At 44.8% G+C, this 25,213-nt stretch overlaps 1 protein-coding gene across 4 annotated transcripts in view; it reads left to right on the top strand.

Moving 5' to 3' along the window:
* The window catches only part of agmo (alkylglycerol monooxygenase), a 552,459-nt gene that overhangs the window by 299,930 nt on the left and 227,316 nt on the right, over positions 1-25,213 (top strand). For 3 of the 4 annotated variants that reach the window (XM_072509152.1, XM_072509153.1, XM_072509151.1), the window contains exon 5: positions 16,483-16,578. The exons of the other annotated variant lie outside the window; for it this stretch is intronic. In XM_072509152.1, coding sequence (XP_072365253.1) covers positions 16,483-16,578 — 96 coding nt within the window. The remainder of the gene's footprint in view (positions 1-16,482; positions 16,579-25,213) is intronic. 4 annotated transcript variants of the gene reach the window in all.

The following is a 25,213-nucleotide window of genomic DNA, read 5'->3' as shown; positions in this document are numbered from 1 at the left end:
GAAGGAACATTTTAAGGAATTATTTACTGTTGCAATATTTTCTGAGTTATCTTTGAAGTAAGGGGTGTTAAGAGATCCAATGTTTATTTAAGATGTTAAGTTGAATTCATGGAATAAACAGTGTTTTGTGTTTAAAAACCCACGTGTCCATAATTGTAATCCCACACCTCGGGAAAAAGCCGTGTGCTGGGAAAAGCAACAAATCCATTAAAGGGAGAGGTTGGTTGAACTCCAGGATACATTTTGGGGTTCTGAAAATGCCTCGCCCATAACAAGCACACACCTGTAGGATGCGTTTTGTGGTTGCAGATCAGCGCGGAGAAGCCCGTGTGGTTCACATAGTTGACAGCCTTCATGCCACAGAGCTCTGAGTGCCACATTAGTGCACTCAATGGCATCCTGCACCTGTTGAAAACCAGAGATTTACGCAAATCCCATTGCTCTTGCTTCCTGGCTTGATACCAATTGAAATGGATGTAGTTTTGTGCCATGGCATCTATCACCTCCATGATGCACTTGTGTGCAGAGGCTTTTGAAATCCCACAGTGCTCACATATGGATCCCTGGAAGGAGCCACTGGCAGAAAGATTTGAGCTCCGTGGTCACTTTCAGCGACACTGGCAATGTATGCGGCCAAGTCCCCGTGGAGCCAAATCCTGCAGTAAGTGGCTGACGTGACTAACCAGTTCTCTGGGCGTGCCTGATTTTCAACGTAACTGGTTCTCAGTCATCTGCAGGTATGTCAAGCACCATCTGTAGACTGTGGGTCTAGTGATATGCCTACAAGCGATAGCTCTCTTGAGTTTATCCTCTGCATGTAGAGCAAGACCTGCCACCCCTTCCTCTTGACGGTTCTGATCCTTCTTCATCTTCTCTCTTGCCGATGAGTGAGAAGTTAGATAGCGTAACCACCAGTCGCTGTGTGCCTGACAGTCTCCACACTACAGTATCAAAGGCAGAGATTTGACAGGTAGCATTTATCTGCTGAGGACCACTCCTTGTCCATTCATCATCTCCAGCTGCCTCTCAAAGCCCATTGGCTCATGTCCTGGTCATAACATTGATGCCAGTCCTTCATTTGAATACTAGTTGGACAAGACTCCACACCACATCCACCCATGCAACATGACTGAGTGGTACGAGCTTTGGTCACTCTGCTGCACCCTGGGATCTCACCTCGAGCACTGGCATTTTTCTAATTTTCACTCCAAGGCCTTGCACTCAACTTGGCCCATGAAGGGGGCACTTGTCAATAGGCACTTTGGCACAGAGCCAATAATTGGCTCTATCCTTGGACCGTGTGCCATGGCCACATTTCTAAGAGGATATAATAGCTTGCCCAGTTGCCAATGGTCCAGGCACATCTTGGCAGTCATTGACTTTGGAAGTCTGTATGCCATGGGTTAAATGCTGAGCACAGACATTGGCACTCTCACACATAAGTGCTGCTTAAGTAGGCACAATTATGGACTTCCGGTTGGCAATGTGTAGGAGGAGGTGGTTGCAAGTTTGGCCGCTCCCATCAACATCCTCAATTCTCGCTCTTTCCCCCTTTGAAGTCTTTAACTCTCTCTTTTCTCGTCTTTTGAAAAAAAGAACTTTGAAGACGTTCTTTAACTCTCACTCTTCAAAAAGGAAATTTGCTGGAGTTTGGTCCCATCGTCATCTTTAATTAAGGGGAAAAAAATCACCAGAGTGTTCCCTTTAATTTCTCTATTCTCACTCTTTTTCTTTTGCCGGTTTTTTTAAAGGGAGGAGAAGAAAATAAGGAAAAAGAAATAAAAATAACCTTTTGAAGAAAAAAAAGGATTCAAAATAAAAATCACATAAGATTGGTCCTGATGATTCTCAAATGTAAAGATGCATCGAGTCCGACAAAAACTATCCAACAAAAAGGCAGAAATAAGTATTTCTTCATCAAGGGTGATGAATGAAGGCCTGACCCCGAGGAAGATAGGGTGGAGGTGATAATGCTGTCAGGAAGTGTGATTAAAATGACAGGAGAAAGTTCATCAGATTCTGCTGTTGATGTAACTCAGATAATTAAAAGGAACCCCTCCCCCCAGTTCACCAAATGCTGCTGCTGCATTTACCACACAGTTAAAAGTGCTGCTATTGCGCTTACCACACTAGTCCAGAATAAAGATAAAAGTCAATCAAAATGGCAGAAATAAAATCGTCGGATGGTCCTGCTTCACTTGTCACAGCAGATATCCTCTTTGAAGTCATGGCTGCTGAATTTGAAAAGCAATTCGCCAAACACTTTGAAAGACAAAGTAAAGAAATGATGAAAACCCTGAAGCATTTGGTGGTGGATACGATGTCCCCAATAAAGGAGGCTTTGAGCAAGACATCAACGACAGTGCAGGAACATGGGGAAGTTTTGAAATGGATGGAAGAAGCACTATCAATACATAACGACCACCTAGAATTGCTGAAAATAGACGTAGCAAGAGGTCATGCCACCCACAACGACATGACGACAAGATGGAAGATTTGGAGAACCGATCAAGGCAAAATAATCTTCAGATTGCTGGACTACCGGAGGGGCTAGAAGGACAGAGACCAACAGGATTCTTCAAGTACAATGTTTGCGAAGCTGTTAGGTGAACAAGAAGAGGTTACCCCTTTCGAGCTAGACAGGGCACACCGATCACTTCACCCAAAACCACAGGCAAACCAACCACCAAGAACAATGTTTGTTTGCTTCAGCAGATATCAATCTAAGGAACAAGTATTGCAATGGGCGAAGCTGAAACGTGATGGGTTAAGGCAACGTTATCCGCATCTATCAAGATATGACAACGAGGCTAACGAAAAAGCATATGGCTTTCAACAATGCGAAAGCAACACTTTATAACAAGGGTATATGATTTAGAATGGTATATCCAGCAAGGTTACGAGTAACATATAACTCCAAGGACCTTTTCTCTTTCTCTGCAGATACGGCAGATGCATTCGTAAGAGCAGAAGGCCGTGGTCTGGATTAATTCTTGCATTGAGGCTTTGATGTTATTGTTAGGTTGGATTTGTTTGATGTGATGTTCTGTTATAGTTACCTCCATTTTATACGATTTTGATGTTTATTGTTAATATATTTAGCTGTTTATATTACATTAAGATTGTTTCTAAATGTTTAGGAAAAAACAGTAGATAAAGAATTTATATGTTTAAGAGGGGAGAAAAAAAAAACATAGGACTGGATTCTCCGATTTGCAGACTAAGTGCTGATGCCGGCGTAGGAACAGTGCCGTTTTATGCCAGAAAAAACAGCGCAAGAGCTGCACTGATTCCAGGACTGTTTGGGAGCTTGCAGCCGCGCCGGGTAAAGCTCTCGGCTCCCACGCCAAAAACAGCTGGAGAATGGCCGGGTCTGTGGCACAAAGCCCCCCCCCCCCCAAAATCCACAGCCACCATACGGGATCCACGAAAAAAAATACTGTAAGTGTTCCACGCCGTCGGGAAGGGCCTCACCTGCGGTCTTGAGGCCGTCCCAATGGCGTGCGGTGTACTCTTCAAATTAAATTTTTTTTTAAAAATTTAAATTTAGAGTACCCAATTATTTTTTCCAATTAAGGGGCAATTGAGCGTGGCCAATTCACCTATCCTGCACATCTTTGGGTTGTGGTGTGAAACCCATGCAAACACAGGGAGAATGTGCAAACTCCACACAGACAGTGACCCAGGGCTGGGATTTGAACCCGGGTCCTCAGCGCCTTAGGCAGCAATGCTAACCACTGTGCCACCGTGCTGCCCCTACTCTTCGATTATTAGCAGATTCGGGCTTTTGCAAAAAGAAAGTGGAATTATCAATGAATATATTCCGCACAATAATAATGGGGAGGTCTCTCCCTCAATGGTTTGGGAGGCTCTTAAGGCAGTGGTGTCGGGGGAAATGATCTCATACAAGGCACAGTTGCTTAAGGAGGTCAGGGAGGAACAACAATGACTAGTAGATGAAATTTTGAAGGTGGATGGGAAGTATGTGGAGAAAAACCAAACCGTAATTGTTGATCAGCAGATAGGAGCTTCAAATTAAGTTTAATTTGTTATCGACTAGAAAAGTGGTACGACAGTGAAGATGAGCGATGGTGGTTGAACATGGGGCAAAGCAGTCGGATGTTGGTGAGCCAACTTAGGTGTCAGGCAGCCTTGAAGAGGTTATACAGGTCCGGGATGTAACAGGGAGATTGGTGTCAGCACCGGAATAGGTGAATAAGGTGTTCGATAAATTTTATAGAAATGTATATGGATCAGAGCCCCCAGGGAATGAGTTAGACATGCAAAAATCTTTTCCTAGTCTGGATTAAGAAGATAGGGCCGGGCTGGTGGGGCCCATAGGTGTTGGGGAGATCCATATTGCAACAGGGAAGTTGGGTGAGGCAGCGGGACCAGATGGTTTGCCCGTGGAATCTTTGAAGAAATTTATGGATAAGCTGGCTCCACTACTGGCAATGATATCTGAAGATGCAATAAAGGGGGAATGATTCCAGAAACTATGAAGCAAGCTTCAATTTCACTATTGTTGAAAAAAGGTAAAGATCCAACCAATATCATTACTAAATGTGGATGTTAAGATATTGACAAAGGTATAGGCTCTTAGAATAGAGAATTACCTGCCGCGGATAATAGAGGAAGACCAGACGGGATTCGTAAAGGGGAGACGGTTAGCTTCCATTGCATGACGCCTGTCAAAGGTGACTTTGACTCAGGCAGAGGGGAAGAAGCAGGAGGTGATACTGGCATATGACACAGAGAAGGCGTTCGATATCTCGAATGGAGATATTTGTTTGCTGTGTTGGAACAATTTGGAATTGGACTTAAATTCACTGCTTGGGTCAAATTATTGTATGCAGATCCGAAGGCGCGTGTCCGAACGAATGAAATGAGCTCGGAGTATTTTCAGCTACAGAGGGGAATGAGACAGGCACTATGTCCCCACTACTTTTTACTTTAGCGATACAACCATTGGCCATTGTGCTGAGGAGCTTGAATAAATGGAGGGGGATAATGAGGGGGAGGGGTGGGGAATATGCTTGAATCCATTATCAAGGACTTTATAGCGGAACATTTAGAAAGCAGTGGCAGGATCAGTCAGAGTCAGCATTGATTTATGAAGGGAAAATCATGCTTGACAAATCTGTTGGAATTCTTTGAAGAGGTAACCAGTACAGTTGACAAGGGGGAGCCAGTCGTTGTGGTATATTTGGACTTTCAAAAGGCTTTTGACAAAGTCCCGCATAAGAGATTATTGTGGAAAATTAAAGCGCATGGGATTGGGGGAAATGTCTGGAGGTGGTTAGAAAACTGGTTGGCAGAGAGGAAACAAAGAGTAGGGATTAATGGGTCCTTTTCAAATTGGCAGGCAGTAACTAGTGGGGTACCACAGGGATCGGTGCTGGGACCCCAGCTATTCACAATATATATTAATGATTTGGATGAGGGAACAAAATGTAACATCTGCAGATGACACCAAGTTTGGTGGGAGGGTGAATTGTGACGAGGATGCAGGGATCCTACAGCATGATCTGGACAGGTTGGGCGAGTGGGCAAATCAGTGGCAGATGCAGTATAATTTGGATAAGTGTGAGGTTATTCACTTTGAAAGCAAAAACAGGAAGGACGATCACTACCTGAATGGTTTTAAATTGGGAGAGGGGAGTGTGCAGCGGGCCCTGGGTGTCCTTGTGCACCATTCGTTGAAGGTAAGCATGCAAGTGCAGCAGGCGGTAAAGAAGGCTAATGGTATGTCGGCCTTCATTGTGAGTGTTTTCGAGTATAGAAGCAGGGATGTGTTGCTGCTGCAATTGTACAGGGCCTTGGTGAGGCTACACCTGGAGTATTGTGTGCAGTTTTGGTCTCCTTCTCTGAGGAAGGATGTTCTTGCTCTCAAGGGAGTGCAGCGAAGGTTTACCAGACTGATTCCAGGGATGGCGGGACTGTCATATGAAGAGAGATTGAATAGGTTGGGATTGTTCTCGCTGGAGTTCAGAAGAATGAGGGGGGATCTCATAGAGACTCATAAAATTCTCACAGGGCTAGACACGGTAGGTGCAGCGAAAATGTTACCAATGATGGGTGTGTCCAGAACCAGGGGTCACAGTCTGAGGATTCAGGGTAAACCATTTCGGACAGAGATAAGGAGACATTTCTTCACATGAAAGAGTGGTGAGCCTGTGGAATTCATTGCCACAGGAAATAGTTGATGCCAAATCTTTGAATATATTCAAGAGGCAGCTGGATATAGCACTTGGGGAGAATGGGATCAAAGGCTATGGGGAGAAAGCAGGATTAGGCTATTGAGTTGGATGATCAACCATGATTGTGATGAATGGCGGAGCAGGCTCAAAGGGCCAAAAGGCCTCCTCCTGCTCCTATCTGCTATGGATCTATGTATGTATTATATGTCGACGATTTACTTTTTGACATATCTGACCCAATACCTACGATTGGAAACATTATGGAATCATTGAATAGGTTCGGAACCTTCTCAACCTATTAGTTACATTTTGGAAAAAGTGAGTGCTTTTCAGTCTCAACACCAAGGATAGGATAAAGCACGGAGTACCTGCCATTTCATCAGTGAATGCTGAGAAGGTTTGATGCTGGGGTTGGGAACCCAGATACAGTATGGGTGCAGATGGAGGAAGAGGCATGTGGAGGTTTGGCGCTGTGGGCACTGGCTACAGCGGCACTCTCGTTGACACCATGGAAATACTCCTGGTTGTAGTGTCAACACTGAAGATATGGAAGCAGTTTCTCAAACATTTTAAATTAGGGGCAGGGGCAAACTAATGGCAGTCCGAGAAAAATATCTATTTAGAATAACAAGAATATATGCTGGCTTTGAAGACTGGGAGAAAATAGGTTTGATCACGTTGAAAGACGTGAAGGTCATTTTCCAACATTTGAAGAATTGAGGGCGAAATATAAACTCAAAAGGAGGGAGGCCTTTAGAGATATATAGTTACGGGCTTTCGTAAAGGAGACCTTCCTTATGTTCCCAATGTCACCCCCTTCTTCATTGATGGAGGAGGTGTTGATGGTGTTGGGGATAGAAAGGAGAATTACCTCTGTTATTTGTAGAAAAATTATGGAAGCAAGTTTAGATTCTCTGAGTAGGGTTAAGGCCAAATCGGAGGAGGAATGAGGGGGATGTTGGAAGAATGGATTTGGTACAAAATTTTATGGAGGATGAATACATTGACCTCGTATGAGAGGTTTGCACTAATACAATTGAAGGTAGTTCACAAGACACATTTGGCAAGGTTGAGAATGAGTCACTTGTTTAACGGGGTTGAGGGCATTTGTAACAGATGCGGGAGAGGGCCAAAAGAGTGACTGGAAATGTCACTCTTTTGGTCTCGCCTGAAACTTAGGAAATTCTGGAACACATTCTTTAGCACCATGTTAGCAATTGTACAGTTGGACTTGGAACCCTGTCCCCTGGGGGCCATATTCAATATGTCGGACTTGCCAGAGCTCCAGGCACGGGCTGGGGCAGATGTCTTAGTCTTTGCCTAGCTGGTGGCAAGGAGGCAGATCCTATTGGGTTGGAGGTCAGTTTCTCCACCCTGTGCCTCGATATGGTTGGGAGTTGCCTGCCACCCAAAGTGGCCATTTTATAGTGCAAAGGTAAGGACAAACTAATAAGAGAAGAATTTTTAAAAAACCTGCAGATGTCTGAGAACCAGTGTCGCCGAAGACTATATAAGCCTAAGGAACTGGTTGGCCACACCTGCTGCAAGACTTGGTGCCACATGGAAGACATCAACTGTCAGTGTTGTTGGAAGTTACAGCGGTGCTCAATCTTTATGCCAGTGGGTCCTTCCAGGGCTCCATATGTGACCCCTGCAGGATTTTGAAAGCCTCTGCTCACAGATGCAACCTTCGACAGGGCACACAACTTCGTGCATTTTGGCTTGGGTCAGGCAAGCCAAAAAGTAAGAGCAATGGGAGTGATATAGGTCTTTGATTTTACATAGGTGCAGGGTGCCATCAACTGCACTCATGTGGCATTCAGGTCTCCGGGCATCAAGCTGTCAACTATGTGAATCACAAGGGTGTACACTCATTGAATGTCCAGCTGGTCTGCGACCATATCAAATGCATCCTGTGGGTATGTGCTTGATTTCCAGGGAGTGTGCACAACTCCTACATTTCCAGTCACTCTCAGATCCCTGACATTTTGCGGTCTTAGAGGCTGCAGGGTTGGCTCCACAAGGACAAGAGCTACCCAATGAGAAGATGGCTGATGACGCCTGTGCAGAGGCCACAGAGTGCCACTGAGTCAATATAGAATAAAACTCAAGCTGGAACTCGCATTTTGGTGGACCAGACCATAGGGATGCTAAAGGTGAGGTTCCGGTACCTGGATTGGTCTGGTGGAGCCTCCAATACGAGACAGAGTGTGCCACACATCATCGTCACCTGCTGTCCCCTGCATAACTGGTGATTCAATGGGGGAAGGAATTGCCTAATGAGGAGAGGAGAAGTAGCATGTCTCCTCCTCTGACATCAAAGGAGATGAGGGAGACGATGTCAGCCATGCGGCAGTGGTGATGTCCAGACAAGGCAGATGAGCTCGGGAGGCGCTCATTGCTGCAAGATTCTTGGAGGATGATGAGGACATCCTGTGAGGACACCACATTGTCTTCACATGGCTTCTGTGAGCTTTGCACTTGTGTCTGACTAATGGCAGTGCACATGCCCTCTGTGATAAGGCTCCTGTAATGGAGACATTACAGATTCCCAAAGTTGTTACATTCCAGGAGGATGATGATAAATTACAGTGGGGACACTCCATAGATCCTTACAGAGCTTTCTGTGAATGTCTGAAGACGAGATTCAGAATGGTGGACACTCACAGAATCAACTGACTGGATGGTCCCGAGGTGTTCACTAGCTGATACTCTTTGCTGTGGGTGCCTGAGGGTTCCTGTTGCCTGCTTGAGAAGGAAGAGGGGCTGGAGTGAGTTCACTCCTCTCGCATTGATGCTGGTGGATGCCAGTAAGTGCCTCTGCCATGGAGTGCAACTCATAGTCCATGCTTCAGTGGGGGCTGTTGAGACTCTTGACTCATGGAACAACTCAGCTGCTTCCCAGATATACCTGGGAAGGAAAGGAGAGCTCATGAGTGTGTGGCAGGGGCCCATGCTACAACTTGGATATCTACATTGTGAGTGGGACCAGGGAGGTGATAAGGTTGTGACCCACGGGGGAGATGAAGGTGTGTGTGAGAGAGTTTGTGACGGTGTCCCTTGAGCTACCATTGATTGAGATCCCTGTGGATGTGTGATGGGTTTCTGAGTTGTGAGTGATGATAAGAATGACTTATCCTGGCAGAAAGGAGAAGTTCATTCATCCCCTTGCAGCACTGGATGGCTGTCCTCTTCTGCAGAGAGTTCGCACTGACCAATGCTGTCACCGCTTCCCATGCTAAATTTGCCACCTTGTTTGCAAGTCTTCACCCAGAGCGTGGGGACAGTACATTGCCCATTCCCCCACTGCGTCCATCAGGTGCTCGAGTCAGATGTTGGTAAACCTAGGTCCAGAATGTTTCCTGGGTCTGACAGCCATGACTTCCCAGTGAACTCCAAAGTGTGATAGCTGTGTGTGGGGGTGACCTTTAAATATGGTGCCTGGATTACTCAAGCGCTGATGTGATGGTGAGGTAGGAAAATCAGACTCCACTTGCCAGCAATACAGTGTGGAACCTGTGCCTGCAAATATTTTTCACCAAGTCTTGCACTATATAGCAGAAAAAGCCGCCAGTGCCGTCGGCGGGCTCAACACCACCCCCCCCCCCCCCCCACCCCAAGACTTTGCCGATTGCTGCGGTGATTCCGCCCTTTATACCTACTTACAGTCGTCAAGAAAACTGAATGGGCAGCACCCCGCTCCCCGCAATGGTGATAATGATAGGTTGTGAAATCAATCACGTGGCCCCAATCCTATAATGACAACGCTTGGACTTATGACAATATTGTTAGGGACATGAGAGGGAGAGACAAACTGAACTTCTTTGAACTTTCACCATCTTCCTGTAAAAGGAGGTGGTGGTGATTTAAAAACCTAGTTAATTTCACAGTTCCAATAAGTTTATCAATTTTTATGCACATTCATGTCCACTTTTAACAATCCCAATCCCTGTTTGAACAGTGAACCATGGATCTGTTTGAACAGTGAATCATGGATCTGTTTGAACAGTGAACCATGGATCCGTTTGAACAGTGAACCATGGATCCGTTTGAACAGTGAACCATGGATCTGTTTGAACAGTGAACCATGGATCTGTTTGAACAGTGAACCATGGATCTGTTTGAACAGTGAACCATGGATCTGTTTGAACAGTGCACCATGGATCTGTTTGAACAGTGAACCATGGATCTGTTTGAACAGTGAACCATGGACCTGTTAGAACAGTGAACCAGGGATCTGTTTGAACAGTGAACCATGGATCTGTTTGAACAGTGAACCATGGATCTGTTTGAACAATGAACCATGGATCTGTTTGAACAGTGAACCATGGATCTGTTTGAACAGTGCACCATGGATCTGTTTGAACAGTGAACCATGGATCTGTTTGAACAGTGAACCATGGATCTGTTTGAACAGTGAACCATGGATCTGTTTGAACAGTGAACCATGGATCTGTTTGAACAGTGAACCATGGACCTGTTAGAACAGTGAACCAGGGATCTGTTTGAACAGTGAACCATGGATCTGTTTGAACAGTGCACCATGGATCTGTTTGAACAGTGCACCATGGATCTGTTTGAACAGTGAACCATGGATCTGTTTGAACAGTGAACCATGGATCTGTTTGAACAGTGAACCATGGATCTGTTTGAACAGTGCACCATGGATCTGTTTGAACAGTGAACCATGGATCTGTTTGAGCAGTGAACCATGGATCTGTTTGAACAGTGCACCATGGATCTGTTTGAACAGTGAACCATGGATCTGTTTGAACAGTGCACCATGGATCTGTTTGAACAGCGAACCATTGATCTGTTTGAACAGTGAACCATGGATCTGTTTGAACAGTGAACCATGGATCTGTTTGAACAGTGAACCATGGATCTGTTTGAACAGTGCACCATGGATCTGTTTGAACAGTGAACCATGGATCGGTTTGAACACTGAACCATGGATCTGTTTGAACAATGAACAATGGATCTCTTTCAACAGTGAACCATGGATCTGTTTACAGTGAACCATGGATCTGTTTGAACAGTGATCCATGGACCTGTTAGAACAGTGAACCAGGGATCTGTTTGAACAGTGAACCATGGATCTGTTTGAACAGTGCACCATGGATCTGTTTGAACAGTGCACCATGGATCTGTTTGAACAGTGAACCATGGATCTGTTTGAACAGTGAACCATGGATCTGTTTGAACAGTGAACCATGGATCTGTTTGAACAGTGCACCATGGATCTGTTTGAACAGTGCACCATGGATCTGTTTGATCAGTGCACCATGGATCTGTTTGAACAGTGAGCTATGGATCTGTTTGAACAGTGAACCATGGATCTGTTTGAACAGTGAACCATGGATCTGTTAGAACAGTGCACCATGGATCTGTTTGAACAGTGCACCATGGATCTGTTTGAACAGTGAACCATGGATCTGTTTGAACAGTGAACCATGGATCGGTTTGAACACTGAACCATGGATCTGTTTGAACAATGAACGATGGATCTCTTTCAACAGTGAACCATGGATCTGTTTACAGTGAACCATGGATCTGTTTGAACAGTGAACCATGGATCTGTTTGAACAGTGAACCATGGATCTGTTTGAACAGTGAACCATGGATCTGTTTGAACAGTGAACCATGGATCTGTTTGAACAGTGAACCATGGACCTGTTAGAACAGTGAACCAGGGATCTGTTTGAACAGTGAACCATGGATCTGTTTGAACAGTGCACCATGGATCTGTTTGAACAGTGCACCATGGATCTGTTTGAACAGTGAACCATGGATCTGTTTGAACAGTGAACCATGGATCTGTTTGAACAGTGAACCATGGATCTGTTTGAACAGTGCACCATGGATCTGTTTGAACAGTGAACCATGGATCTGTTTGAACAGTGAACCATGGATCTGTTTGAACAGTGCACCATGGATCTGTTTGAACAGTGAACCATGGATCTGTTTGAACAGTGCACCATGGATCTGTTTGAACAGCGAACCATTGATCTGTTTGCACAGTGAACCATGGATCTGTTTGAACAGTGAACCATGGATCTGTTTGAACAGTGAACCATGGATCTGTTTGAACAGTGCACCATGGATCTGTTTGAACAGTGAACCATGGATCGGTTTGAACACTGAACCATGGATCTGTTTGAACAATGAACGATGGATCTCTTTCAACAGTGAACCATGGATCTGTTTACAGTGAACCATGGATCTGTTTGAACAGTGATCCATGGACCTGTTAGAACAGTGAACCAGGGATCTGTTTGAACAGTGAACCATGGATCTGTTTGAACAGTGCACCATGGATCTGTTTGAACAGTGCACCATGGATCTGTTTGAACAGTGAACCATGGATCTGTTTGAACAGTGAACCATGGATCTGTTTGAACAGTGAACCATGGATCTGTTTGAACAGTGCACCATGGATCTGTTTGAACAGTGCACCATGGATCTGTTTGATCAGTGCACCATGGATCTGTTTGAACAGTGAGCTATGGATCTGTTTGAACAGTGAACCATGGATCTGTTTGAACAGTGAACCATGGATCTGTTAGAACAGTGCACCATGGATCTGTTTGAACAGTGCACCATGGATCTGTTTGAACAGTGAACCATGGATCTGTTTGAACAGTGAACCATGGATCTGTTTGAACAGTGTACAATGGATCTGTTTGAACAGTGAACCATGGATCTGTTTGAACAGTGCACCATGGATCTGTTTGAACAGTGCACCATGGATCTGTTTGAACAGTGCACCATGGATCTGTTTGAACAGTGAACCATGGATCTGTTTGAACAGTGTACCATGGATCTGTTTGAACAATGAACCATGGATCTGTTTGAACAATGAACCATGGATCTGTTTGAACAGTGAGCCATGGATCTGTTTGAACAGTGCACCATGGACCTGTTTGAACAGTGCACCATGGACCTGTTTGAACAGTGTACCATGGATCTGTTTGAACAGTGAAACGTGGATCTGTTTGAACAGTGAACCATGGATCTGTTTGAACAGTGAACCATGGATCTGTTTGAACAGTGAACCGTGGATCTGTTTGAACACTGAACCATGGATCTGTTTGAACAGTGAACCATGGATCTGTTTGAACAGTGAAACATGGATCTGTTTGAACAGTGAACCATGGATCTGTTTGAACAATGAACCATGATTCTGTTTGAACAGTGAACCATGGATCTGTTTGAACAGTGAACCATGGATCTGTTTGAACAGTGCACCATGGATCTGTTTGAACAGCGAACCATTGATCTGTTTGAACAGTGAACCATGGATCTGTTTGAACAGTGAACCATGGATCTGTTTGAACAGTGAACCATGGATCTGTTTGAACAGTGCACCATGGATCTGTTTGAACAGTGAACCATGGATCGGTTTGAACACTGAACCATGGATCTGTTTGAACAATGAACGATGGATCTCTTTCAACAGTGAACCATGGATCTGTTTACAGTGAACCATGGATCTGTTTGAACAGTGAACCATGGATCTGTTTGAACAGTGAACCATCGATCTGTTTGAACAGTGCACCAAAGATCTGTTTGAACAGTGCACCATGGATCTGTTTGAACAGTGCACCATGGATCTGTTTGAACAGTGAACCATGGATTTGTTTGAACAGTGAACCATGGATCTGTTTGAACAGTGCACCATGGATCTGTTTGAACAGTGCACCATGGATCTGTTTGAACAGTGCACCATGGATCTGATTGAACAATGAACCATGGATCTGTTTGAACAGAGAACCATGGATCTGTTTGAACAGTGCACCATGGACCTGATTGAACAATGAACCATGGATCTGTTTGAACAGTGAACCATGGATCTGTTTGAACAGTGAACCATGGATCTGTTTGAACAGTGAACCATGGATCTGTTCGAACAGTGAACCATGGATCTGTTTGAACAGTGAACCATGGATCTGTTTGAACAGTGAACCATGGATCTGTTTGAACAGTGAACCATGGATCTGTTTGAACAATGAACCATGGATCTGTTTGAACAGTGAACCATGGATCTGTTTGAACAGTGAACCATGGATCTGTTTGAACAGTGACCCATGGATCTGTTTGAACAGTGCACCATGGATCTGTTTGAACAGTGAACCATGGATCTGTTTGAACAGTGTACCATGGATCTGTTTGAACAATGAACCATGGATCTGTTTGAACAATGAACCATGGATCTGTTTGAACAGTGAGCCATGGATCTGTTTGAACAGTGCACCATGGACCTGTTTGAACAGTGCACCATGGACCTGTTTGAACAGTGTACCATGGATCTGTTTGAACAGTGAAACGTGGATCTGTTTGAACAGTGAACCATGGATCTGTTTGAACAGTGAACCATGGATCTGTTTGAACAGTGAACCGTGGATCTGTTTGAACACTGAACCATGGATCTGTTTGAACAGTGAACCATGGATCTGTTTGAACAGTGAAACATGGATCTGTTTGAACAGTGAACCATGGATCTGTTTGAACAATGAACCATGATTCTGTTTGAACAGTGAACCATGGATCTGTTTGAACAGTGAACCATGGATCTGTTTGAACAGTGCACCATGGATCTGTTTGAACAGCGAACCATTGATCTGTTTGAACAGTGAACCATGGATCTGTTTGAACAGTGAACCATGGATCTGTTTGAACAGTGAACCATGGATCTGTTTGAACAGTGCACCATGGATCTGTTTGAACAGTGCACCATGGATCTGTTTGAACAGTGAACCATGGATCTGTTAGAACAGTGAACCATGGATCTGTTTGAACAGTGAACCATGGATCTGTTTGAACAGTGAACCATGGATCTGTTTGAACAGTGCACCATGGATCTGTTTGAACAGTGCACCATGGATCTGTTTGAACAGTGCACCATGGATCTGATTGAACAGTGAACCATGGATCTGTTTGAACAGTGAACCATGGATCTGTTTGAACAGTGAACCATGGATCTGTTTGAACAATGAACCATGGATCTGTTTGAACAGTGAACCATGGATCTGTTTGAACAGTGAACCATGGATCTGTTTGAACAATGAACCATGGATCTGTTTGAACAGTGCACCATGGATCTGTTTGAACAGTGCACCATGGATCTGTTTGAACAGTGCACCATGGATCTGTTTGAACAGTGAACCATGGATCTGTTTGAACAATGAACCATGGATCTGTTTGAACAATGAACCATGGATCTGTTTGAACAGTGAACCATGGATCTGTTTGAACAATGAACCGTGGATCTGTTTGAACAGTGAAGCGTGGATCTGTTTGAACAGTGAACCGTGGACCTGTTAACAGTGACACATGGACCTGTTTGAACAGTGAACCATGGATCTGTTTGAACAGTGAACCATGGATGTGCAAAGTAAGATGCATCCCCAACCATCCCTTCCCACTCTTCCCCTCATCCCCCTTCTCTCCTCCCTCCCCCCCCCCCCCCCACACCCCCATCCCACCATTGGTAATAACGGTGGGTGCCGGGTACTGGAATAGAACTTACAGAATCATAGCTTTGGCGCTACTTTGGCCAGGCTGCAGACCTCTCCTTTCAAACATTTAGGCTGACGTTTTCTTAATCCATTCCAGGTGAACAGAAAAACAGAGCTGGAAGGAGGATTAGCCTGTCTCTTCAAACCTCATCCTTCTGAGCTGAAAAGAAGGGGAGATCTAGTGTATACCCATAAAAGTTCCCCATTACCCTCAACCCTGTACAAAGAATAGGATTGTAGGTGAAGGTCAAAAGCAATCCCCCCTTCTCATTCACTAAGCAGAAACCGGAAAGGGGAGAGAAGATCACCACCTCATCCTCCTCAATTGAAAAATAATCCAGGTCTCTATGAGTAAAGGACTCATCCATCCAAAGACAATCTCCAAGTGCCAGTTCCCAACTAGCCCAGCAAATTTATAAAAGTTAACGAGCCAATTCCTCCTTTATCCCCATAATGCCTCTGAACTGGTCGTATTTACTTATACCACCCCCTCCCTCCATCCCATCACTTACTCCATGCTTGCTAATCTCTGACAGCTTGATCCTGATGCAGCTTGCTATGTGCCCAACTCTATCTTTACATAAAAGCATCTTTATCCTCCACAGCCTTATTCTCAATCAATGAGTAATGTTGTGGGGGATTTGCCTGTTTCTTTCAAAGAATGAGCTCAGATGGGGTCTTATAATATTCAAGGAGTGCCAGTGTATATTATTAACCTTTTAAAAACCTCTATTCGACTTTATACAATGTTTCTTTTCTTCCAGGTATTTAACCTTCCAATGGCACTGTTCATTCCTCCCTCAGTTTTTGCAGTGCATCTCCAATTTAACCTGCTGTTTCAGTTCTGGATTCACACTGAGGTAATTCTCTGTTTGCATTAGTTACAAAAGTCTTTCAAATATTAATGATTTTTCAGAAAACTGGTATCTTTTTGCAATTGTCCTTGTGCTATCACATAGTACAGATCCTTTAAGATGGACTGCTTAATGGGAATTAGCATTGTAATGCTTCCAAAAAACACAATGAATTTTCTTTTTTTTTAATGTAAAATATGCATAGCTTAATAAACCAAGAAATGTTTTTGAAGAGTTGATTTTTTTCTCTACCATTGCTTTGAAAACTAAAGGAAATGCAACTGTGCTTTCTGCTGAGAAAAAGAGGAAGTGAAAACACTTAGTTCCTTTTGATGTGGTGAGGAGCTGTCATTGTGGTTGGCTTCAAAGCAGGGTAAATGGGATGCATTCAAGCATGAAGGGAAAGATAAATAAACAAACTCCCTAAGCCTCTGTGTACGCACCAAGAAAACTGTCAGCCCCTGGCTAGTGCAATCTATAGCTCTGTTAAATTGAATGGAAGATTTTAATTTCAAAGGTTGTCAAGGGATTTGAAGTGTACCTGGTTTTCACGGTAGCCACTTGTAACAGCTGCTGTTTTAAACAACCATTGTCTTAGGCAGCCAATGTTAGAGAAGGGTAAGTGAAAATGCAGCGATTTTCCATCCACTGTCTGGACCTCTTCAGCTTTCTTCAAGGTTCGCTGATGGGAGGATCTCTAATGGGGGAAACCTCTGATGGGGTGTCTCTGTTGGAGGTCTCTGTTGGGGGTCTCTGATAAAGGTGTCTGTGATGGGGATGTCTCTGATTGGGGGTACTGAGGGAGCGTCAAGGGGGGGGTTGCATCACCCTCATGTGTGTGTGTTGTGGGGGGTTGACCCATTCTTCCCATGGTGGAGGAGTGCCCCACCTTGTCAGCTGGGGAGGGGACAGTATTTGCATTATAGGGGGTAGGGAGGTCTCCTGATGGATTTTGCGGGTGAGGGGGGCACCTCATTTATACACTGGCCCCCTTGACCCACCCTACGATGCACGTAACAGCGCCATGCTTGGGCAAACTTGAACCAATGCCAACCTGGAGGATTTCCCACGTGGTGAATCGAATTTCCAGCCAGTTACTCAAATGGAAATGATCCCGCAGAGTGGGCAGCAGGCTGAGGCTGCCAGACAGGGATTGGAGCATTGCAAATATTTTTGCGCCGCCACTAAACCCGTTTTCCCCCGCAACACTCCCCAATTCCGGCCAATGGACAATTCACCCCTATATTTCTTGTATTTTGTGACCCAGAATGAATTAAATATAGTTTAATGAGGATAGAATTAGATGAGTACAGATAACTCAAAGGTTTATGAAGGACAAAGAAAATACAGTGATAGGGTAGTATGTGACCATGGTGGGATTTGAAAATGATTAGAATTTTAGAATTAAGTTATTGCTTAACTGGGACAAAATGTAGGTCAGAGAGCACGGGAGTGATGACTGAATGGGACTTGGTGTGAGTAAGGATATGGCAGCAGAGGTTTGGACGGCTTCAATTTTACCAAGGGCAGAACATAGGGGGCCGACCAATGCATTGGAATAATCAAGTCTGGAGGTAACAAAGACATAGCTCAGGGTTTCAGCAGCAGGTCAGCAGAGATAGGGACAAAGCCAGATGATGTAGAGGTGAAATTAGGCAGGTTTACTGATTGTCCAGGTATGTCACCACGCATTCATCTCGCTGTGGTAGCAGAGTAGAAAAGGCGTTACGTGGCAATTTCTCTTCCATTAACATTTTGATGAAGGACAAAATTTAACACAATTCAAGTCAGGGAGAAAGTGAATTTGTGACTGTTCTGCATAAAGAACTGAGAGCTTGCCCAAAACGAGGGAACATTCCTATTTACTGATTGCAGCCTGTCCCTAACTTGCTGAGCAACAGCATGTTTACATAATATGATCAGGCCTTATGCAAGAACAGATCAGAAAATCACACTCTTACTATTTTCTGATCCACAATCATGGTTGAGTAGATATTTCACCATGCAAAAACTCAAAATCTATGTAATTCAGGAAAACATTTTAAAGATGCCTCTGCTGCTCACTGGTCGCAATATAGGAAAGTGGTGATAATGAAGAAACTCACAGCAAAATTAAAGTGCAGAAACAATTTTCATTTGACTTATTTTCCATTTGATACTTGGAAATCCTCGGTTTAATGCTACCTTTTTCTATTGTGGTAGCAAAGAAAATTCTGCTGTTAACTTGGAGTCAAGCAATGGTTCATACCCCAGTGAGGCATTTATGATCTTGGGAGGATAGTATCTTCAGATTGCCTCTGTTTTTGTTGCAGTCCACAAATATTGTTGTTTCTGTCTCTCTATTTGGGAGATTTGGCTTTTTTAATATTTATTTTAATATTTAAAAATGCCTCATCAGATAAGAAAATAGCTGGCTTCATATAAGTTGGACCTTGGAATGAATTTCAAAGTTTGAAACTGTGTAGGCTTTCAAGTCTCCTATGGATCATTCATCCCGTACAGCGTCCCCCATTGAGAGCACACACAGAACCTGTGGCCACAAAGTCCATCTGTGTAAATACAAAATTCAGTGTGAAACATTGACACTACATCTAGATTTAATTTAGTGTGCTAATAAAATTTAATGTTGTATCCACAAAGACAGGAGTCTAACAATTAATTTTCTGTTGCTTTCCATGGCATGTATCAAGGAATTTTCTTTAAAATATAGCTTAAACTTTAACAGTTTTCAAGCTACCTTATGTTATGATCTCAGCTGATGTTATCACTGGCCAAGTCAGATCCCAGAGTGCAAACTGGCTTGATAGATCCAGGGCTGGATTCTCCGAATTTGAGGCGACGTCCAGAGGAAATGTCTAGTATTATGATGAAAAAAATTGGCGAAGCTCCAGCACCGACCCTCCATCCGGTGAGGGGCCAGCAGCCGCACCACATAAAACACACGGCCTTCACGAAATAAACAGCCGGAAAATTGCCGGGTCCGTGGCCGCGCATGCGCATGCCCATGACCTGCAGCGGACCCGACCTGCCAGATAGTACCCCCCTGGACACCCCCGGGCCACCCTGGACACCCCTGGGCCACCCCCCACCAGTCACCCCAACCCTCGCTGAAGCCCCGCCGGCCAGCAGCACGGCTCCCCCACCACTGTGGTGGCGCTGGACACATTCCACAGCCGCCACACCGGGTTCCGGGCCGCTGAGACCATGAGGCAATCGCGCGGTCGGGAATTCGGCCCATCGGGGGCAGAGCATCGGGGAGGGCCTTCACGTAACCTCCTGAGGCCACACCAACGGCGTGCGGCGTACTCCTCGATAATGCCATTTTGGAAGGAGTGGAGCATCCAAAAACAGGCACCGCCCCCGATTCAGTCATAAAAAGCGATTCTCCGTCTGATCGTCGATTACCAAACCGGCGTCATCAAGCGGAGAATCCCGCCCACAAAATTTGATTGTTTTACGAAACCGTGAAGGTAAATTACTGGACAAATTCAAAGGAGTCTGCTGAACAACTTTTAACAAAAAGAAGAAAACATTTATTAAACAAGAAAAATGAAACCTATTACATTCGACAAAAAGGTTGGAAAGATTTCAATACAAACACAAGAAAATGATTCAAATATTCACTATTCCTTCACCTCAGCTCTATCTTTACTGCCACAGACAAATTTAGAAATATAAAACAATTTACCATACCTAACTCATACTCTAATATTCAGGGAAAGTGTGCAGTACATGTGAACAAACTGGAAAACTGTGGACTGAAACACAACACTCCAAAGTAAAAGGCAGGTGTAACCAAAGCAGATTCAATGGATTTGATTTCTCAAGAACATATCCAGGTGTTTGTCACACTGTGAGCCAACTGTCCTCATTGAAACCCTGTCTCTCTAGAGGATTTCCATTATCCACCTTTGAAGAACTCGTCTAGGAATTCTCTCCAAACTGTACTCCTAATCAGTCATGTTCAATAAGGATCCACCTCCAGGTTTCTTATCTCAACTTTTGAGATTCTGTCCCCTTGGATCTCTAAATAAACTCAAGCTTCACCGTCCACACAGATGTGCAGGTCTTCAGCCATGCCAAGCAGAATATTACTGCTCCAAAAGGGTAATTTCTTTCCTTTACAACCCCAACACAGAGTCACCAACCTTCGGCTGTACTTACAGATCTCCAGGGCTTCTCTCGAGCCCACTTTGCTTAAGTCAGGACTTTCTTTAACATGGAGCCTTTTTCTGTGTTCCTCAACTTTACTTAACAGGGCCGTTTTCTGACCTCCACTCTTGCCCCTGCTTGGAACTTTCTTCTGGGGCCTCTTTCTGTCCCACCACCTAGCTTGCAACCTTGTTTTTGGTTATGGCACCCTCACCCTGTCCTGCTCCTTGGGGCACCTTCTCTGCAATGGTGCTCCTGTTCAGATCACCTCACATCCAATTTCACATTTCACCTTTTTCTTCTGTGGATGTGTGCAGAACCGGTTCCCAGCCTGAAGATGAGAAAAATAACGGTGCATGTGCGGCCATCTCCTGGCCGGCACATGCGCAGGAGGCTTGAGGTCCATTGGAAACTGTAGTCCTTGGCCTCTAAGTGCCCAATCTCTGACTTCTAGTTCAGGTACGTAACGGAGTTCCTAACTCTTGGTGGGAAAAATAATCAGATTTGAGCAGTCTTATGTGATCAAAAGATGTTTTTTGGCAATGTAGCAGCATTTCCTTATTCTTAATATTGTTCTACGATAATGGATTTTATAAAAATTAATTTTGGTTCTGTAGATGTCTGATCAAATGCAAGCCTCTTGAGAAAATCAGTTACCCAATTCCCTACTCACACAAGCTGACGTTAAATAAATTTAAATTCTGGAACCATCATGAGAACCTTAAAGATATTGGGGTGAGAATCCTAGTTTGTTTGAAGACTTAATTAATTTATTCAGCATTGTATAGCTGAAATAGTATTGCTGACAATACACAGATGGTAGAAAATTGTTTTTTGATTTGATTTGATTTATTATTGTCACATGTATTGGTATACAGTGAAAAGTATTGTTTCTTGCATGCTGTACAAACAATGCATACCGTACATAGGGAAGGAAGGGGAGACTGCAGAATATAATGTTACAGTTATAGCAAGGTGTAGAGAAAAGATCAATTTAATACGAGGTAGGTACATTCAAACGTCTGATGGCTGCAGGGAAGAACTTGTTCTTGAGTCAGTTGGTGTGCGACCTCAAACTTTGGTATCTTTTTCCTGACGGAAGAAGATGGAAGAGAGTATGTCCGGGGTGTGTGGGGTCCTTAATTATGCTGGCTGCCTTTCTGAGACAGCGGGAATTATAGATAGTGTCAATGGATGGGCGGCAGTTTGCGTGATGGACTGGGCTACATTCACGACCTTTTGTAGTTTCCTGCGGTCTTGGGCAGAGCAGGCCCCATTCCAAGCTGTGATACAACCAGAAAGAATGTTTTCTAAGGTGCATCTGTAGAAGTTGGTGAGGGTCGTAGCTGACATGCCAAATTTCCTGAGTCTTCTGAGAAAGTAGAGTTGTTGATGGGCTTTCTTAACTATAGTGTTGGCATGGGGGGGACCAGGACAGGTTGTTGGTGATCTGTGCACCTAAAATCCTGAAGCTCTCGACCCTTTCTACTTCATTCCCATTGATGTAGACAGGGGCATGTCCTCCACTACGCTTCCTGAAGTCAATGACAATCTCCTTCGTTTTGTTGACATTGAGGGAGAGATTATTGTCGTCGCAACAGTTCACCAGATTCTCTATCTCATTCCTGTACTCTGTCTCGTCATTGTTTGAAATCCGACCCACTACGGTGGTGTCATCAGCAAATTTGAAAATCGAGTTGGAGGGGAATTTAGCCACACAGTCATTGGTGTATAAGGAGTGTAGTAAGGGGCTGAGGCCACAGCCTTGTGGGGCATAGGTGTTGAGGATGATCATGGAGGAGGTGTTGTTGCCTATCTTTACTGATTGTGGCCTGTGGGTTAGAAAGTTCAGGATCTAGTCGCAGAGGGAGGAGCCGAGGCCAAGGCCACGGAGTTTGGAGATGAGTTTCGTAGGAATGATGGTATTGAAGGCTGAGCTGTAGTCGATAAATAGGAGTCTGACATAGGTGTCTTTGTTATCTAGTTGTTCCAGGGTAGAGTGCAGGGCCATGGAGATGGCGTCTGTTGTGGACCTGTTGCAGCGGTAGGCGAACTGTAATGGATCAAGGCAATCCAGGAGGCTGAGTTGATTCGTGCCATGACTAACCTTTCGAAGCACTTCATGATGATGGATGTCAGAGCCACTGGATGATATTTAGGCATTAAGGCACGCTGCTTGACTTTTTTTTGGTACAGAGATGTTGGTCGTCTTCTTGAAGCAGATAGGGACCTCAGATTGGAGTAAAGAGAGGTTGAAGATGTCTGCGAATACCCCCGCAAGCTGATCCTTGCAAGACCTGAGTGCTCATCCGGGTACCCCATCCGGGCCAGTGGCTTTCCGTGGGTTGACCTTCGAGAAGGCTGCTCTGACGTCTGCAGTGGTGATCTCAGATAAAAGTTTATCCGCGGCTTCTAGGGTGGAGGGCTCGCTCTCGCTGACCTCTTGCTCAAAGCGTGGATAGAATGCGTTGAGCTCATTAGGGAGGGCTGCCTTGGAGCCGACGATTTTACATGCCTTCATCTTGTAGCCCGTTATGTCTTGCAGACCTTGCCTTAGACGGCGGGGATCCGTGTGGCTAGCCTGGGACTCGAGTTTGGTCCGGTACTGTCTTTTGGCATCTTTGATGGATTTCTTTAGATCATATCTGGCTTTCTTGTAGCGGTCAGGCTTGACCTGACTTGAACACTTCAGACCTAGACTTCTGCAAGCAGTGGATATCCCTGTTCATCCAGGATTTCCGGTTGGGAAACATGCGGATTTGCTTTTTTGCATACAGTCTTCTACACACTTACTAATGAAGTCAGTTACTGTAGTGGCGTACTCGCTCAGGCTGGTCGCAGAGTTTTTAAATACTGACCAGTCCACTGACTCTAAGCAGTCCCATAGGAGATCATCCGATTCCTCAGACCAACAATGCACGACTTTCTTTGACGGATTCTCCCGCTTCAGTTTTTGCTTATAAGCCGGGAGCAGGAGCACAGCCTTGTGGTCAGATTTGCCAAAGTGTGGGCAGGCGATAGAGCGGTAGGCATGTTTGATATTTGTGTAACAGTGGTCCAGGATGTTTTGGCCTCTGGTGGAACAGGTGGCGTGTTGGTGGTAACTTGGTAGTACGCTCTTGAACTTGGCCTGATTGAAGTCCCGAGCTACAATGAACAAGGCCTCAGGATGTTTCGTTTCAAGGCTATTTGTGGTGGTGAATATTTTGTCCAATTCGATTTTCACATTCGCATGGGATGGGATGTAAACTGCCGTCAGGATAATGGAGCTGAACTCCTGCGGAAGGTAGTTGGGGGCGGCATTTTAGCGTCATTTATTCTAGGCCCGGGGAGCAGAAACTCGCCAGTGTTGCTACATCTAGGTACCAGGAGATGTTGATTAGGAGGCAGACCCCACCTCCCCTTGCCTTGCCTGATGCCTGAGGGGCTTTGGGGCCGCGTTGTTTCACTCACAACGCAGGCCTGCACGCTTTCCACGCTTCCTGGAGTGACTGCTTCTTTTTGAGCCTGGGAGACGGTGAGAGTATGCAGTGTGAAGGGAATAGTTGTGTCCAATGAGGTTATACGCTCTGGTCGGTGTGTGGATGGAGGATTTGTTGCCTTGCTTGCGGTTCCTGCGTCGGTAGGTGGGTCTGGTGGGGTGGTAAATTGTGAGGCGATTATCCTTAGAATACAGGAGGATATAAATGGGCTGGTCAGATGAGCTGCTCAGTGGAAAAAGGAATTCAATCCAGATAAGTGTGAGGTGATGCACTTGGGCAGGACAAACAAGGCAAGTGAATACATGATAAATGGCAGGAACCTGGGAAGCATCAAGGATCAGAGGGATCTTGTTGTGCATGTACGCCGGCCCTTTAAGGTCGCAGAGCAGGTGGATATAGTGGTTAAGAAGGCATATTGTATACTTGCCTTTAGTAGTTGAGGCATAGAGTTTAAGAACAGGGAGGTTATGCTGAAACAGTAGAAAATGTTGGCTCGACTACATCTAGAGTATTGTGTGCAGTTACAGGGGGATGTGATAGCACTGGAAAGGGTGCAGAAGAGATTTACCAGGATGTTGCCTGGGCTGGAGAGTTCTAGTTATGAAGAGATTGGATAGACTTGAGTTGTTTTCCTTGGAGCAGAGGAGACTGAGGAGGGGACATGATTGAGAATAAAATCATGACGGGCATTGATAGAGTAGACAGGAAGAAACATTTCGCCTTGGTGGAGGGATCAATGAGCAGGGGCATAGATTTAAGGTAAGGGACAGGAGGTGTAGAGGGGATGTGAGGAAAAACGTTTTTACCAAGAGGGTGGTGGGAGTTTGGAATGTGCTGCCTGAAAGGCTGGTGGAGGCAGAGACCCTCATAACATTTAAGAAGTATTTAGATGTGCACTTGTGATCCCAAGGAATATAACGCCATGGGCGAAGTGTTGGAAAATGGGATTAGAATAGTTGGGTAGTTGTTTTTGACCGGCGCAGACCTGATGGAACAAAGGGCCATTT

This window comes from Scyliorhinus torazame, chromosome 6, assembly GCF_047496885.1.
Source record: "Scyliorhinus torazame isolate Kashiwa2021f chromosome 6, sScyTor2.1, whole genome shotgun sequence".
Classification (NCBI taxonomy): domain Eukaryota; kingdom Metazoa; phylum Chordata; class Chondrichthyes; order Carcharhiniformes; family Scyliorhinidae; genus Scyliorhinus; species Scyliorhinus torazame.
Note: the sequence above shows the minus strand (reverse complement) of the source record. Positions and strands in the feature narration are given on the sequence as shown.